Here is a 15534-nt window from a genome sequence, read left to right on the forward strand (position 1 = left end):
GAAAAATCATGGAGAATTTAAGTTTTATGTTGACCAGTTTCTCGAAAGAAAAATAAAATTTCTAAGGAAGTCTGCAACGTCGCAAATGGAGAAACGTCGTCTCTCATTTTGTCCAAAAATATGTGTGTATAAACTTGAAGGCATTATGACTGCCCTCTCTCCACTTATATTCGTCTGTAACGATAAACAATGGGACGCGTTTGCTACGGCGCCTTGTTACAACTATACAACCTTTTAGTCTGTTTTTTCTGTAAGTTTCTTTTTGCTTAAAAAATCACCTAACTGCCGGAAGAAAACCTGGAGATGGTCAAGAATTTTCGCTTTTACGGTAAGCTTTTTACGTCATCAGTTGGTCGAACTAATTTTAGAAATTATGTAAATGAGCAAATGAGGTTATAAAATTCGATCCTAATAATTAGATTTTGTGGGTATTTTCCACCTTAAATAACCCAGATTTTGAATTTACTGAAGTCCCGACATGCTGGTTTTTTTTAGAAATCTTCACCAGCAGACATTCCGAAAATATTCGTAGAAATAGGTCGTGTTATTTTGAGGGATAAGGGATATGGAATGGACCAAAAATGGAGGGTTTATGCTTCAAGAATTCGGGAGTAAACAGTAAGTCGTCAATTTGTCAATTTTCAGGGAGGCATGCAAAGTTGTCCTATGATAGCTAGAGATATTTTTCTCAGCTTGAATTTTTGTAACGCACAAATGGACCACTAGACCAAGAAAAAATTTAAGCATTGGCCGAAATTTCACGTAGAACACGGTTTTTGCATCGAAAATTGCTGAAATCACTTCATAACTAAATACATTAGTTACGGGAAATTTGAATTTCCCGGTCCTAATAAACGCAATAACCGACAATCAACGCGAGTCAAATCGCGCGCTGCAACGGTTTTGGCAGGCTCCTCTGCATTCTATAATAAATTCTCTCGAAAAAAATAATCGGAAATTTTTAATGGAGCAATTAAGATGTCCATTTTTTGCATTTAGCTGCCATAGAAATGTAAAGAAAACTTCTAGCGTCAATTTTTTAACACGTTTTATGGATTTCTTACGTCTGAATCTCAAGAAGACTCGTGGATGCTGAAAGTTCAAGCAACAACTTTTCAATACTGCCGTGCTAAGGAAAAATGCCGTATGAGCCTTCAGTCGTTCCCAAGTTTTCTTCGATAAAAATCGAATTTACTGGGAAAATCGTTACTATTTTTCCCCAAAATTTTCGGACGATTTTGTACGCAATTTAATCTGAATCATCTGAAAATTTCAAGGAAAAATATGCACGAACGTCGTCGAAAATCCATGTTTTTTTAAGAGAAATTTGGCAACTATCGAATGTTCCTACGGCGTTCTTCCTTTGAACGGTAGAATAGGAGCGCGTGTCTGTAGATCAGTTGGACACAAGAAATGAAGCGCCGGCATTCACAAGGATATGCAACAAGCACATCCACTGAGCACAAATTGGTTGGTGCTCATACACTCACATCTAGATGAAGCCATTTTACATACCCTCTAAGGCGTAAACAGTGGATCGTTTCCTCTGTACTGCCATGCTAAGGAAGAACGCCGTATGAGCCTTCAGACGTTGCCAAAACTCCTTCGACAAATAACAAATTTTCGGAACAATTTGTAAATATTTTTTCCCCAATTTTTAGAGGCCTTTTTTCGTTATTTTATCTAAAGTCTCTGAAAATTTTAACGACAAATTTTATCCGTATTGGACCTTAAAAATAAATATTTCCTAAAAGGCAATTTGGCAACATTTGAATACTCATACGGCGTTTTTCCTTATCACTGTAGCGTGCATGTTCAGTGGCGAGGCGTGGATGATCGACTATCGATATATCGTCACCTTCCAGGCAAAGTATCACAAGCGCCATGCGACGTTTAAAAATTTCCGCCGCCATTTTATTTCTTTACAGAGAAATTGTTCAACGAAGCTGTCCGAAAATTTCACTAAATTTTATCGGCAGCACAACGAAAAGTGCAAATGCTCCATGCAGACTCATCATGTTGCGAGAAATGGAGAAAAGTGATAAAAAATCTCAATCATGCAAAGTAATAAGCACGATCTAGATGCAGTTCGGTATTCATGAACAACTATACTTTGTATGATGTAGCCTTGCGTTTTGCACATGGTCGCAGGGATAGTTTTTCTCACCAATATCAAGGTGTAAAAAAGTGTAATTAAGAGAGAACAGATATGTGTGTCGTGTCTTTATACGGAGGCACAGAAAGAAACAATACAATGCTTTTCGATCCATCGATATTTCCCCATTTAAAGCTGCGGTAAATAATCGATTACTAAGGTGTTCGCTGCGAACACCCTGTTTATCGATAATTTTCCATAGGTTTAAGTGGCAGATCAATCGATATATCGCAATTCACGCCACGCCACTGATAGGTTTCACAGGCAAGAGATGAGTCAAACTTCTAGACATGTTTTTCTGATAGAAACCTCATACCCAAGTGGCAGTGATCGCGATTGATAGCGATTTCATCGGTTGGTTATAGCGATTATATCGGTGGCAATATATCGAGATAGTATCGCATAAAAAATTGCGATATATGGCGATTAAATCGCTACACATCGCAATTTTCGGTCCGATAAAATTGTGATTAATTTTCGTCCATAAAATCGAGATTAAATCGCCATGTATCCCGATTTTTATTTCGAAAATATCGCGATGGATTGTCGGGCGATAAAAGCGCGATTTTATCGCTCAGATATTGATGATCCTAGCGATTTTATCGCCGATAAAATCGAAAAATATGGCGATTGTTTCGTCGAGAAATGCTATTTGGGATAATGAAGAGAGCTGCGAAGCAGCCGTTTGAATATTACTTTTTTCGCAGAATTTCGACATTGACACGGCAAGTTAAAATTGCAAATTTGTTTTTCGCATACCGCCAATTGCTGCTATATAGGTTCGTGTTGAAGACAACCAGGAAGTTTATCTGCAGCCTCCTTCGCTTTTCAATTGTGGTTCCGTCATGAGTTCGGTCAACATTTTGATATTGGCAGGCCTTTTTATTATAGTGGGTCCAGATTTGTGCCGTAAGTCTTACGTTCATTTATTCATCTTTGAACTTATAATACTCACAATGTAACGTCCGTGTTGAGGACGCCCGTCTTATTCAAAAACCCGGCATCGATGACAAAAATACTAAAATAGTCTGAAAATCGGATCATCAATGGAAGAGTTGTAATGGTCACGACATTATATTTTAATGCCGGACCCTTGTAGCTTAGCTAAAAATAATGAGATCCGCCCAAACAACAACTTTGTATACCTTCAATATTAACCGAGGTATCGCCCTTTGACGCCAGTATTTGATGACAGTATTTGACGCCATTAATTAGCTCTTTAACCGCTTTAATTATGTCACAAGTGTAAATCTCCAAGTTGTTCATTCTTCCGTTGTCCGTGTTGCTGTCTCGAAACTCTGGGCGCCTTTCCGTCAAAAGATCTTTAAAATGATCCTCCAATTTTTTAAGTGATATCGGAGAAACGATGTCGCGCTTCATTTCTCTACGTAAACCTTTAATTAACTTCCAGCTCTCAGCCCTTTTTTCCCCCCTAGGTAGGTGTTGATTCTAGAGCAGTTGCTTTCCCAGGCTTCATTCTTTTTCTAGGAGAGATCGGGTCCGTAATGATAGAGTGCGTCAGATAATGGAAGTCGAAAATGACATCGTGTTCGACATCATGATCAAACAACTTGTCTGATACGGTCATGTCAATAGGATGACGGAAGAGAGTCTGCCAAAAAAGATGCTTGATTCGGTTCCTCCTGGGCGGAGACGAAAGGGGCGCCCAGTGAGAGGTTGGCGACAGGGGGTGTTAAATGAGATGAAGGAGTGTCAACTCCCTGATGACCTGTGGGAAGACCGAGCTTTGTGGCGATTAGGCGTCGCAAAGCGCCAAAGAGCGTTATAAAAGCGACTCATCTATCTATAACTATAAAGGAGAGGCCCCAATTTTGTACCCAATGTTTCAGCGACTTCCCGAAGGCGGATTTCCTTGAAACTTTGTACGCATGTGCGGTTCGTGCTGAAGGGGTGCAATTCGTCGTCCGATTTTCGAAATTTTGATTCTAAGGGTTGAAAACACGCTAAAAAAGGGTGACCCGTGTGTTAGAGCGGTGTTCCGCGATCGATCGTCTTCGTCTGGTCGTCGTGGTTTCCCTTCTTTTATTGCGTCTCGATCAGCTGTTTTTTCTGTCTAATTTTGGAGATTCCGAACCGGAGCAGTGTTGCCAAAATCACGAAATTTGTAGTTTCACGTTATATTTTCATATGTGTTAAGAATGTTCTGCGTTCATTCTTGAAAGTTGATGTAATTAGAGGGAAAGGGGAGGGAGATTTAATGCATATTCATTTTTTAAATAAATAGTAGTAGTAAAATAATTTTATTTTAAAGCGGTGCTTTAGCATCTAAGGTCATTTACACCTCTAAAGAGGGCAGTAAGATGACCAAAGAAAGGAAAGAAAAAAAACTCAAAGCAAAGACACACTATTTCTTAAAGTTACCATGGATTTTTTAAAAGAAGATTCTCATTCTGTGAAATGGTTCGTTTGCAAGATGAACGTGATTTTCACCATATATAATTCCGTAAGCCTTTTCTTTGCGTCAAAATTCAGCGCGAACCGCCGGGCCGATCCGTGCGCGGGTGGTACCGGCTCGACCGTCCCGGTCCCCCGACGGCGGGAAAAAAATAGAGATCGGCCGGCGTGCCTGGCCCCCCTCGCCCCCTCGGGAAAAACGGTTATCCCGTTCGTCCCGCTAGGAGATGCGCGGTTTTTCGTTTTCCCCGTGCTGTTCGTTCTCGGTCAGCTGATGACTCGGCTGCCCGAGGCGTTCGTTATCATGGACATTCGTCGTTTATGAAGAATTCCGATTTTTTGGTACAGTGCGCGTCGTCTTTTGAATTTTGTTGTCGTGTATGGAGAATCCCGAATTTTTAGTAAAGTGCGCGTCTTCGTTTTAATATTGGGAATGGATCGGAGTCGAAAGCGTGGGCGTCCGGCGAAGCGTGGCAATGTTTCTCGCAAATTGCGAGAAACATTTGCGTCGCGCGGATAAATATCCGCGCGACGCAAAGTGCGGCATGGTGGCTATCTCAGTGAGATGGATAATGTACGACGTAGGGGTGAACAGGGAAATAACCTCAATTCATTTCGGCAGAGCACTGATAATTTTATCGAAAATGATTATCCGGAAAATAATTTCGGACTTTTAAATGTGAAGTGCCATGTATTGTGATGCCTTGAATTTCAAAAAAGAGGAGGTGAACGGCCATTTTAACAAATGACCAACTCGCAACCTGTTCTCCAAACCCATTTTCATGACAAACATTTTGAGGTACAACAATTGTATGGCTTTTGCATCTCTGTCTGCTTCCAAAGCACATATCTCCGGAGTTAGTCCATACTATTTCAAAATACAAGGTCAAATTTACAGGTAAGTTTAATTTATTTTGAATAATTTTCATCTTTGAATTTTCGTTTACAGGTAAGTTGAATTTATTTTGATTAATTTTCATCTTTGAATTTTCTCAAAATTTCGATTAATTTGTCTCTTAAGGAGGGGTATCGATAAGGGCCTTTTTTGGCCTCCTCCTAGAATCTAGAAATTTAGGGGGGTTTTCCAAGTTGACTCAATGTAGTTTACGGAAACAATCATGATTTAGCCCATAAGCCACTGGATACGTGTTAAACGGTTGCCTAAACATAGGTCTACAGGCGTATTTTAGCGAAAATTCGTGGTTTTCTATCACTCCGAGGCTATTTTGACATCGAGCGCATCGTCTAACTAAAACGAGCTTTTGATATGTTATTAAGGAGGCTTTAGGACACATTTTAACCAGGGTTTAGTTTTAGTTAGATTATGCGCTCATGGTTGAAAAAAACATTTTACAAAAATCGACGTTTAAGGGACATCCGCAAAAATCCTAAGGAAACACGTCTCTCAAACTGTATGCACGCTAAATGCGCTGTATTATCGAGGGCAGTTATCGAGTCTTCTTAGACTCTTACAAGGAGATTTCCTTAAATTGTGTCCAAAAAAAATAGAATTTTCCATACAAACAGCTATGAAGATAACGGATTTTGGAGTAGTGGAGGCATATTTTCACTAATAGCATAACATCAACTTAAATCTGGAAATTTATGCAGGTTTTCCGAGTTGACTCATTATGGTTTACGGAAATAATCATTATTTAGCCCATAGGCCACTTGATACCTGTTAAACGGTTGCCTAAACATAGGTCTGCAGGCGTATTTTAGCGAAAATTCGTGGTTTTCTATTAATCCGAGGCTTTTTTGACACCGAGCTCATCGTCTAACTAAAACGAGCTTTTGATATGTTATCAAGAAAGCTTTAGGGCACATTTTAACCCTGGTTTGGTTTTAGTTAGATGATGCGCTCATAGTAAAAATTTTTTTGGAAAAAAAAAAAATGCAGAAAAATGCAGTTCAGTATCCTGTTGAATTTTTAAACACTTTAAATCCTGCTGGTTGTCCTCCACATACATTGCATTTAAAGGTTGGTGTACCCATTATGCTTTTAAGAAATCTAAAACCTCCTAAATTGTGCAATGGTACCAGATTATTGCTTTACATAAGTACTTAATTGAAGCAAAAATAATTACAGACCCAAATGAAGGAGAAACAGTATTCATTCCCAAAATTCCTATAATTCCATCAAACTTGCCGTTCCAATTTAAGCGTTTTCAATTCCCTGTGAAACTTTGTTTTGCGATCAGCATAAATAAATCACAAGGTCTAGCGTTAAAAACAGTTGGTGTAGATCTAAGGCATGATTGCTTTTCACATGGACAGGTATACGTAGCTTTTTCAAGAGTTAGTTCTCCAGAAAATTTGTTTGTTCTGCAACCAACTTGTAAAACCAAAAATATTGTTTATAAAAAAGTTTTATGTTAATTTAATGCAAACAAACTTTCACAGAGAATTGAAAACGCTTCAAAGCTTCAACAGTTATGAACAACAATAATGAGTTGATTGAATTTTTTTCATGTTGTTTTAAAATCATTGCATAATCAAGATTTAGTAGAGATTTTCTTGGGACGTTGTAACGATTTTTTGCGATTAAATCATGATTTTGTCATGATACAATCATGATTTTTTTAGAAACTATTTTTTGCTCCTTGAATGATTCTGTTCGAGTTTCTGGAGCTTTTTTTCCTTCTTGATAATTTTTAGTAATTGCACATCAATTAGTGGGGCATCTGTAGATTTGTTACTTGTGTTACATTTTTTTAAAAAAGTATCATTTAAAAAAAAAAATTCGAAATAATCCACAACCATATCCTGCAGGTCGCATAATGCTTGCGTGGTTTCAAACATGATGGTAAAAAAGTAGAAATGAAAAATGATTTAATCAGGATCTTACCAACGTTCAATCATTATTATTTGCGCCTTGTTTTGCGATTTGCGATATGTTATAAAAGCGACTCATATATACATATATTTGACGCCATCCACCGCGGTAGTGACACCCTTGGTTTCTTCCACCTTGGTTTTATCCGTGTTTTAAGTCGAGCGATTCCTGTATACAGGGTGACCCAGGATTAAATGCGAATATTGAATGAGTCGATTCTTCGGGTAAAAAAAGACCTTTTTGTAGTATGACTTTTTTTCCAAAAACGCTTTCCCTGAAGGCCAGGGCCCCCAAAAGTTGGATGGAAAAAATCGTTTTTTTATCACTGTGACACAACCAATATTAATGCAAATTGGTAATTGGGTGTAATTCAAAGCGCTCTATTTATTTTTTACCTTCACAAAAAGGAAAACTCATTTTGAGGGGGGTATCGAACCTAAAAGTGGCCAAAATTAATGATTCTAGTGACAAAAATTGAGTTTTGACGGCACCACTAGATTTAGCGTTGAAAAATGTTGCGAAAATGTATCTTGCGTTTTTTCGCTCGTTCAAGCCCATAAGCGCAAATCCTCCAAGTCGACAGCCCAAAAGCGCAAATGGGACTATTTGCGCTTTTGGGCTGTCAATTCGAGGGGCATCGGCCTGATCGATACATCGATATAATCGAAGAAAGCTCGTGTTGAATGTGGGCTGAGATTCCCAATGCCCTTTCTCCAACAACCACGAATGGGGCAGAAATATTTCATCATCATTTCAAAAGTAACTTTTATGGGCCACACCTCCACGTTTGCTACTTCCTTGAAACTTTAAGAGATGTACAAGCAGAAACTTATGTTAAAATTCGAAGTGTCCGAAACCCACCTCTTAAATGTAAGAAAGAAACTCAAAAATTAATGTTCTTACTGAAAACATACGATGAGCTTGTCAGTAATGAATTATCTACAATTCAGTTTTTGAAAAGAGTTGGCATCAAATTCCAAGGCAGGCGCTTGTAAATAGTTTCCATCTATATATTCGACGCAAACTTTCTCTAAAGTGTAAGGCTCACCTCAACAAATATATCGAAATTCTGGTCGATTATTTCATTTGCGCTTATGGGCTATGAATAATTCCGCATTTGGGCTGTCGCATTTGCGCATTTAGGCTGTCGATTTCGGAAATTTGCGCTTATGGGCTGTCACCTTTTCGCTATACTCATCGTTTCCGAAATAATTGGAACTAATATGGGATAATGGAGCCCCCATGGAAAGCGTTTTAGGATAAAATGATATACCACAAAAACATCTTTTTTTGACCCAAAAGAATCGACTCCTTCAGTATTTGTACTTAATCCTGGGTCTCCCTGTGTGTATGTGACTGATTGACGAATGGAAAGTGAAAGAAACCAAGGGTGTCACTACCGCGGTGAATGACGTCAAAAATAGAGTTTTTCAAAGCGCGATATCTCGGTTAATATAGAACGTAGTAAGTTGGAGTTTGAGCAGATCTTAATATTTTTAGCTTATCTACAAGAATCAAGCAATAAAACACGATTCTGACCCATTGAAAAAAATGACCTAGGTCTCTTTATTTTACGAGATAAATGTGTGAATTCTCCTATTCAGTATTTCATCTCTCGTACTTTGAGCACAAATTTTAGCAGACGCGTTTTTCGTCATTCATTGATTCCAGAGCCACTCGATAATAGATTCCAGCTTTTCCGATTTGCAGAGCATCACAGCCTGCGACACTCATCAGCTCCATCAGCTCTAGGCAAACACAAAGGAGAACATTCAATGGAGAGCAGCCGTAAACGGCAACATGTATTGGATCAGAATAATCGTAAGTAGCATGAAGGTGAAAAAAAAAATGGTATATTAGACCGGTTATCTCGTGCATAGTCTGAGCTCCCACCGACGCAAACTGAAAATGAAAAAAATACCTTGGTTTTCTTTTCAATAATTCTATAAAGTATCGGTAGCTAGATTATTCGCTCTTATGGCCACAGTAGGGTAAACCGTACCATAAAATATAGTATAATTACCACTAATCAAAAATACGTTTGGCTCACATCTCGATGACTATGGTAGAGAACGTTAATATCTTGGTTAAAATTTGATTTCAGTAATTTTTGATTCAAGAGGCGTGTTCTACGTAAAATTCTGGTCACGAAACCAGTGGCGTGGCGTGCTTTGCGATATATCGATTGTTATGCCATTTAAATCTATGGAAAAGGATCGATAAACAAGGTGTTCGCAGCGAACACCTTAACAATCGATCCTTTAACATAGGTTTAAATGGCGTAACAATCGATATATCGCAATTCACGCCACACCGGCGGCTCTTCACCAGCTGATGGCCGTTGCCGTCCCGGTATTCGGTGGGCCCCTTTCATGGGGGGGGGGGGGGGCGTTTTGGCGACCCTCATGATGAGGGCACTGTAGCTAATTTTTCCCCTCATCCAAAAAAAAAAAAAAAAATATTGCTTAAATTCGTACCTTGTTGGTGAACCGTTCTTACCTTGCCTAGTAACAGAGACAAGAGACCCTCCACTAGTATCTTAGCCATGGTGAAAGCTTTTACTTTCGGGACACCAGCATTCTACTGTTGACTTACCTGCATGGTCGATGCTCAACAACGTGTTGGCAGTTTCGTTTTGCAAACAAGCCGAAAATAGCCGAAGTTTGGGAAACCTGTATGGCGCATGACGTCACCCGAAGCTTATCAGCCACCATAGGTAAGTCAACAGCCGAAATTAGGGCGATGACTGTTGCTCCCTTATAATTGTCCACAAGGAATTGTTGAATCCCCGAAAGGAATTAAGCTTCCACCTGTCGCCAAAAGGCCAGTGGAGGGTCTCTTGTCTCTGTCCAGTAATCAATTACAAGCCTGCATGTGCTATTAGATAGTTTACACATTTTATATTGAAATGCAACGGTCTTGAATGGGGATTCGGCAAACTGCCACCCGTTTCCTAGAATTACGGATAACTGCCACCCGAGTAAATTTGACAACTGCCACCGGACTGACGCGTCTCGAGGCCGCGCGGTGCGGGATTGCAAATATAGAACCAAAACTTCCCTTCACACTTAAAGAGGCTGAGGACTGTCTGTTGAAAAGCTTACTAGATAAAAATCATTTCTAGAAAATCAAATAAGAAATGAGTGATCATTTTCAACAGGTGTGTTTGAAAGTTTTGGTTTGAGTAAAACCTCGTCAAAGTTTAAAATTTTAAAATCGTAGAGAAACATAATCTCCCCTTTTTTATTTAAAGTTTTTGAAATTGAAAACAAGCATTTTTTTTTACATGTCACTGTCAGTTTTTCTAGAATTAGTTTTATGTTTAGAATTAGTTTTACGTTTAGAAACAGTTTTACGTTTGGAAGTTTTTTTTTACCTTTGGAAGTTTTTTTATTTTTTTTTACTTTCATCATTACTGCTGCGGCCAAAATTCATGCCGGCGGCTTTTGTCCGCGCGGGAGGCAGTTGTCAAATTTACACGGGTGGCAGTTTTCATGGCATTTTCCCTAAATTTCCGACCCGGGTGGCAGTTTGCCATCACCCCTTGAATGAGCTAGAACCAGTGCTGCCATTTCCCGGAATGAATTCCGAAATTCGGAACTTCTAAAATAATCAGAACTTTGCCCGGAATCTTCTGAATCCCCGGAATTTTCAGCTTTTTTCGAAATTTGCAGTTTCCCGCCAGTTTGACCATTTATTTGATCAAATTTTGGGACTTTTTGATCAAATTCGACAAACCTTCGGCACTCCACCCGGGCGTATTTCGAAATTTTCCCCGGAATTTTTGAAAAATCGGGAATTTTTCTCGGAACTTCCGCAAATCGGAAGTTGTTTCCGGAAGTCGAAATTATTTCGGAATATTTTGATGAAATAAAATGGCAGCACTGGCTAGAACGATTTATTTTCCCAGATCATTCACTTCCGAGAAAAGTGGGACTAAAGGACGATCCATGGCAAGAGCCATCAAAACCCGATGAACTGCCCAAACGTCAACCTAAAAAATGGACTGTGGAGGAATGCGAAAGACTGTGCATGAGGACCGAAGGTTACATCGTTGGAGACGACGGAAGCAAGCGCTATTATATCTCAAAGCCACACCTGGATAAGCATGATAGTAATTGCGGGTGCGAGGCCAGCAAAGAACTGCTCGGTTTTTTGAAAACCAAGCATATTAACACAGAAAAATTCCTGGAAGCTCGCAAAAGAGACGTTAAAGAAGGCAAAAATTGGTTGGAAACACATGGAGCCCCTGTTAAAATGCTAACCATTTGAACCAAAAAAATCCAAAAAACCAGCAGCATCCACCACATCAGTTGAGAGTTCAACTAAGGCTCTTTTTCGAATACGATAGATAGTCGCATAACATGTGAATGTACACGTACAATGTTCGAGGTATTTGTTGCCGCGATATTTTAAATAAAGTCTATTAAACATAGGTATTATATTTTCTTCTTCTTTTTGTCAACAAAAGGTTTATTTTTCTTGGAGTGCGAGTTGAAACTGTAACGAACGGAGGTACAACTCGGAAAATTGGAATCACAAAATGAATTACTATTTGATACTGAGGAGAGACGACCTGTCAGTGTTTTTGCAGGATTCAAGTATACTGCATTTTGTTCTTAGGCTAAATGCACAAGTCTTTTTGACCGCTGTCGACCCAGAGGACCTTTGAGGGGAGAGAGGATAACGAAGACGGCAAAATGAGAAACGAAAAAGAGAACGAATAGGAAGAAAAAGAAAATCAAGGTGGAGAAAGAGGGGAGGGAAATGAAAATGAAAAAGAGATAGAGACGCCTATTTACTTAGGCACATTGATCGCACAAAATTTCGGTGCCTAATTGCAAAATGTAGTCAATTTTTTTCTATAATTTTTGTCCTGCTAAAAAATCACCTAACTGCAGGAGGGAAACTTAAGGTGAGTTGAGAAATCTCAAGTCAGAAGGATTTTTCCGTCAACTTTTGACCACGCTAGAGGAGATGTAAACGATTAAATCAGGTTTTAAATTTTGAACATGAAAATTAGTTTTGTGGAACTATTTCTCTCTAAAAACCGAAATTCTGAATTTACCAAAGTCCCGGTGCACAGGTATTTTTTAGACATTTTTCCCGAACACTCTGCGGAAATATGCTTGGGAATAAATCGCGTTACTTCTGGGGATAACGAAAAATTGTCAATATGTAGTCATAGAATAGTCAAAATTGTCATATATGTCAGTAGATACAACAAAATAAATTATAAACATTTTGGTGGACACTGACTCAGCTTAGGAAGAGACGAACCAAGAATTTGAATCTTACACTCACAGAGAACACAACACGACGAAACTCTACGTGAATTTTCCCTGGGTCTCACAAAATGTCAAGTAAATATGAATTAGCTTGAAGTAGAAATGATCAGAAATTAGCAGAAATGAGATGGACATAAGTATAACAGAGATAGGTACCAAGAGGAATGATTACCAAAGGATCCAAATCCAATTGCTCAAAGATGAATGAACTCCCAAGAAATATAAAAGTAATTGAAGAAAGAAGCATCTTCAAAAGAAGAGCTGATAAATTTTGCAAGGAAAATGTATACTATAACATTGAAGAATATTTAGAGCAAGAAAATTATGTATATCAGATGTAAACTATTTTTTTTATTTATTTATTTATTTTTTTTTTTTTGTTTGGACTTTTAATCTTTTGTTTCAACTCAAAAGAATCAATAAATTATTAGTATTATTACTTCCTTGTTTGAAAAACAAAACATTCAAGAGCAAAATTGACAACTTTCGATGTAGTAAGACTGATTCTATTTAAATCCGTCCAATTTTCTTAGGTGTGTCGGGCCTTAAACGAACGCAGCTTTTTTTGCAGAGGACTAATCAAAATGGCGAAGATGCGAGCGAGCTTCCATCACCTGTAAAATCTCGAACCCCGCACCTCCAGTCGCAACACACGGGAGCCGTATCCCCCAGACCTTGCACCCCCTCCCTCCCACCCCCAAAGCCCCCTCCCACCCCCCGGGGAGCCCCCTATCGAGTCACTCGATCCCACGCGCCGTGTATATCAAGTGAAGCGACCGCAATCAGAGTATGCAAATCAGCCCCTAACCCCTCCCTCAACCCCTCTCTCACCCACCCAACCCCTTTGTAGCTGGGAGAAAGGCTGGAGCAACCGATGGGCGAAGGGTTCACATATCATTTACATACTTTTTATCTGTACGGGTAGCAGCGGTGTAAAATGCCGTGGCAGGCTGCGAATTTGATATCGGTTACATTTTGTTTTATGCGATATAAAATTGCTTCCTACTGAAGGAGTCTCATGAAATTTCGTCGGATTTTCAGAGCCTGGGTATGCTATCCGCAACGCAGTGGCGGATTCGGAGCGCGGCTAAGGGAGGAATCATTTTTGGGAGCCCCTGGGCAGTAGGGAGTTTTGGAGGCCCCCCCTCTCGGAAAATTCTGAAGAATAAACTCTTGAAGATAAGAATTTCAGGAAATTGAGCTCTTACACTTAGTCTTTTCGGGTGAGGATTGGCGGATTTTATCCCTTCTACCATAGGTTTCAAGCTCGTTTTTTCCGCCGCGTAATCTATGTCCACCCGACGAACACAAAATGTCAATAATCGGCCTGCACAGGTGGCAATCGATACCACTTGGTTAAAAATATTTTCGCCAAAATTTCGTTCAATTTAATCCATTTTTAGCGATAGAAAGCGATAGAAAATCATACAGCGGGGCTATACGAAGCTATAAATAATTATACCTATAGCCGGGCTATACTTCCAATCGTCGGGCTACATACTGCCTTTTCTTGCGGTTTTTTTTTTTTTTTTTTTATAAAGCGGCTACGCATGCATGAGAAATAGTCCCGGATTTAGTTAATGTTTTGAATATCTGACATAATTTGGAAGAAAATGGTTATGAATATGCTAAGTTTGCTCAAAAATTGAGGAACCTCGGATCTCGGAACTTTGGAACGCTTCGGAACTTGGCTGACCGCGGCGAGCCGGATCGCGCGTTGACGGGTGCGCCGCGAAAACGTGAATGGGCGCGATGTTCACGATGCTGTATCTTCCTCAATTTTTAAGTAAACCTAGCATATGTATACACCATTTTCTTCCAAATTATGTCAGCTATTCAAAACATTAACTAAATCCGGGACCTTTACTCATGCGTAGAAGCCATATCAAAAAAACCGGAAAAAAGGCCTTTTTAGGACATTTTTTCAAAATGGCGGAAAATGCTCACCAGATTCGCGGTGGGAAACTTCAGATTCGGATTCAGCGACCCAAAAAACATAAAGCAAGCCGAAAAAATCGCTGTGTACCCGAAATTCCAGGTAGCCTCATTTTTACCTATACCAGGCGCCTGGACTGCTACTTCAATATTAAGCTTCCATCGCCTTGCTGAGGCGCAGGGATACAACTATTTGAACTCTCCGGAACGCGTGAGGTATCACGCCTCAATTGAAGGTGTTTTCGAATCTTCTTTATTTACATGACGACATTTTCCACATTGTTTTGCATTATATTTTTGATTTGATTACCCTTTATTATTTAGTTAAATTACCCCTGCTTCTTAATTTGTAGTTATTCTGCAAAAATTATCCATTTGCGAAATACAACCCTGAGTTTAGCGCCCTTAAACTACGGTCTTAACGGTCGGAACTGCAGTAGCGGCAGAGATAAACCGAGAAACCACGCGGAGCCGCTACTTCAATTTTAAGCTTCCATCGCCTTTCTAAGGCGCAGGGATACAACTATTTGAACTCTCCGGAACGCGTGAGGTATCACGCCTCAAATGAAGGCGTTTTCGAATTTTCTGTATTTACACATGACGAGATTTTCCAAATTTTTTATATTGGGATTTTGGGTACACAGCGATTTTTTTTTTGGCTTACTTTATGTTTTTTGGGTCGCTGAATCCGAATCTGAGGTTTCCTACCGCGTATCTGGTGAGCTTTTTCCGCCATATTGAAAAAATTGCCTAAAACGGCCTTTTCTAGCGGGGTTTTTTTTTTTTTATAAAGCATCTACGCATGAGAAAAAGTCCCGGATTTAGTTAATGTTTTGAATAGCTGACATAATTTGGAAGCAAATTGTTATGATTATGCTAGGTTTGCTCAAAAATTGAGGAACCTC

The 15534-nt window shown here is 39.3% G+C and overlaps 1 protein-coding gene across 2 annotated transcripts in view; it reads left to right on the top strand.

Moving 5' to 3' along the window:
* The first annotated feature begins 2904 nt into the window (after positions 1-2904).
* Positions 2905-15534, top strand: part of LOC109035104 (uncharacterized) — a 34799-nt gene continuing 22169 nt past the window's right edge. The window contains exons 1-2 of one of the 2 annotated variants that reach the window (XM_072303157.1): positions 2905-3064; positions 9078-9227. In XM_072303157.1, the coding sequence (XP_072159258.1) occupies positions 3001-3064; positions 9078-9227 (214 nt within the window). In that variant the 5' untranslated portion in view covers positions 2905-3000. The remainder of the gene's footprint in view (positions 3065-9077; positions 9228-15534) is intronic. The other variant, XM_019048602.2, reaches the window with a different exon arrangement.

Source organism: Bemisia tabaci, chromosome 8, assembly GCF_918797505.1.
Source record: "Bemisia tabaci chromosome 8, PGI_BMITA_v3".
NCBI classification, from domain to species: domain Eukaryota; kingdom Metazoa; phylum Arthropoda; class Insecta; order Hemiptera; family Aleyrodidae; genus Bemisia; species Bemisia tabaci.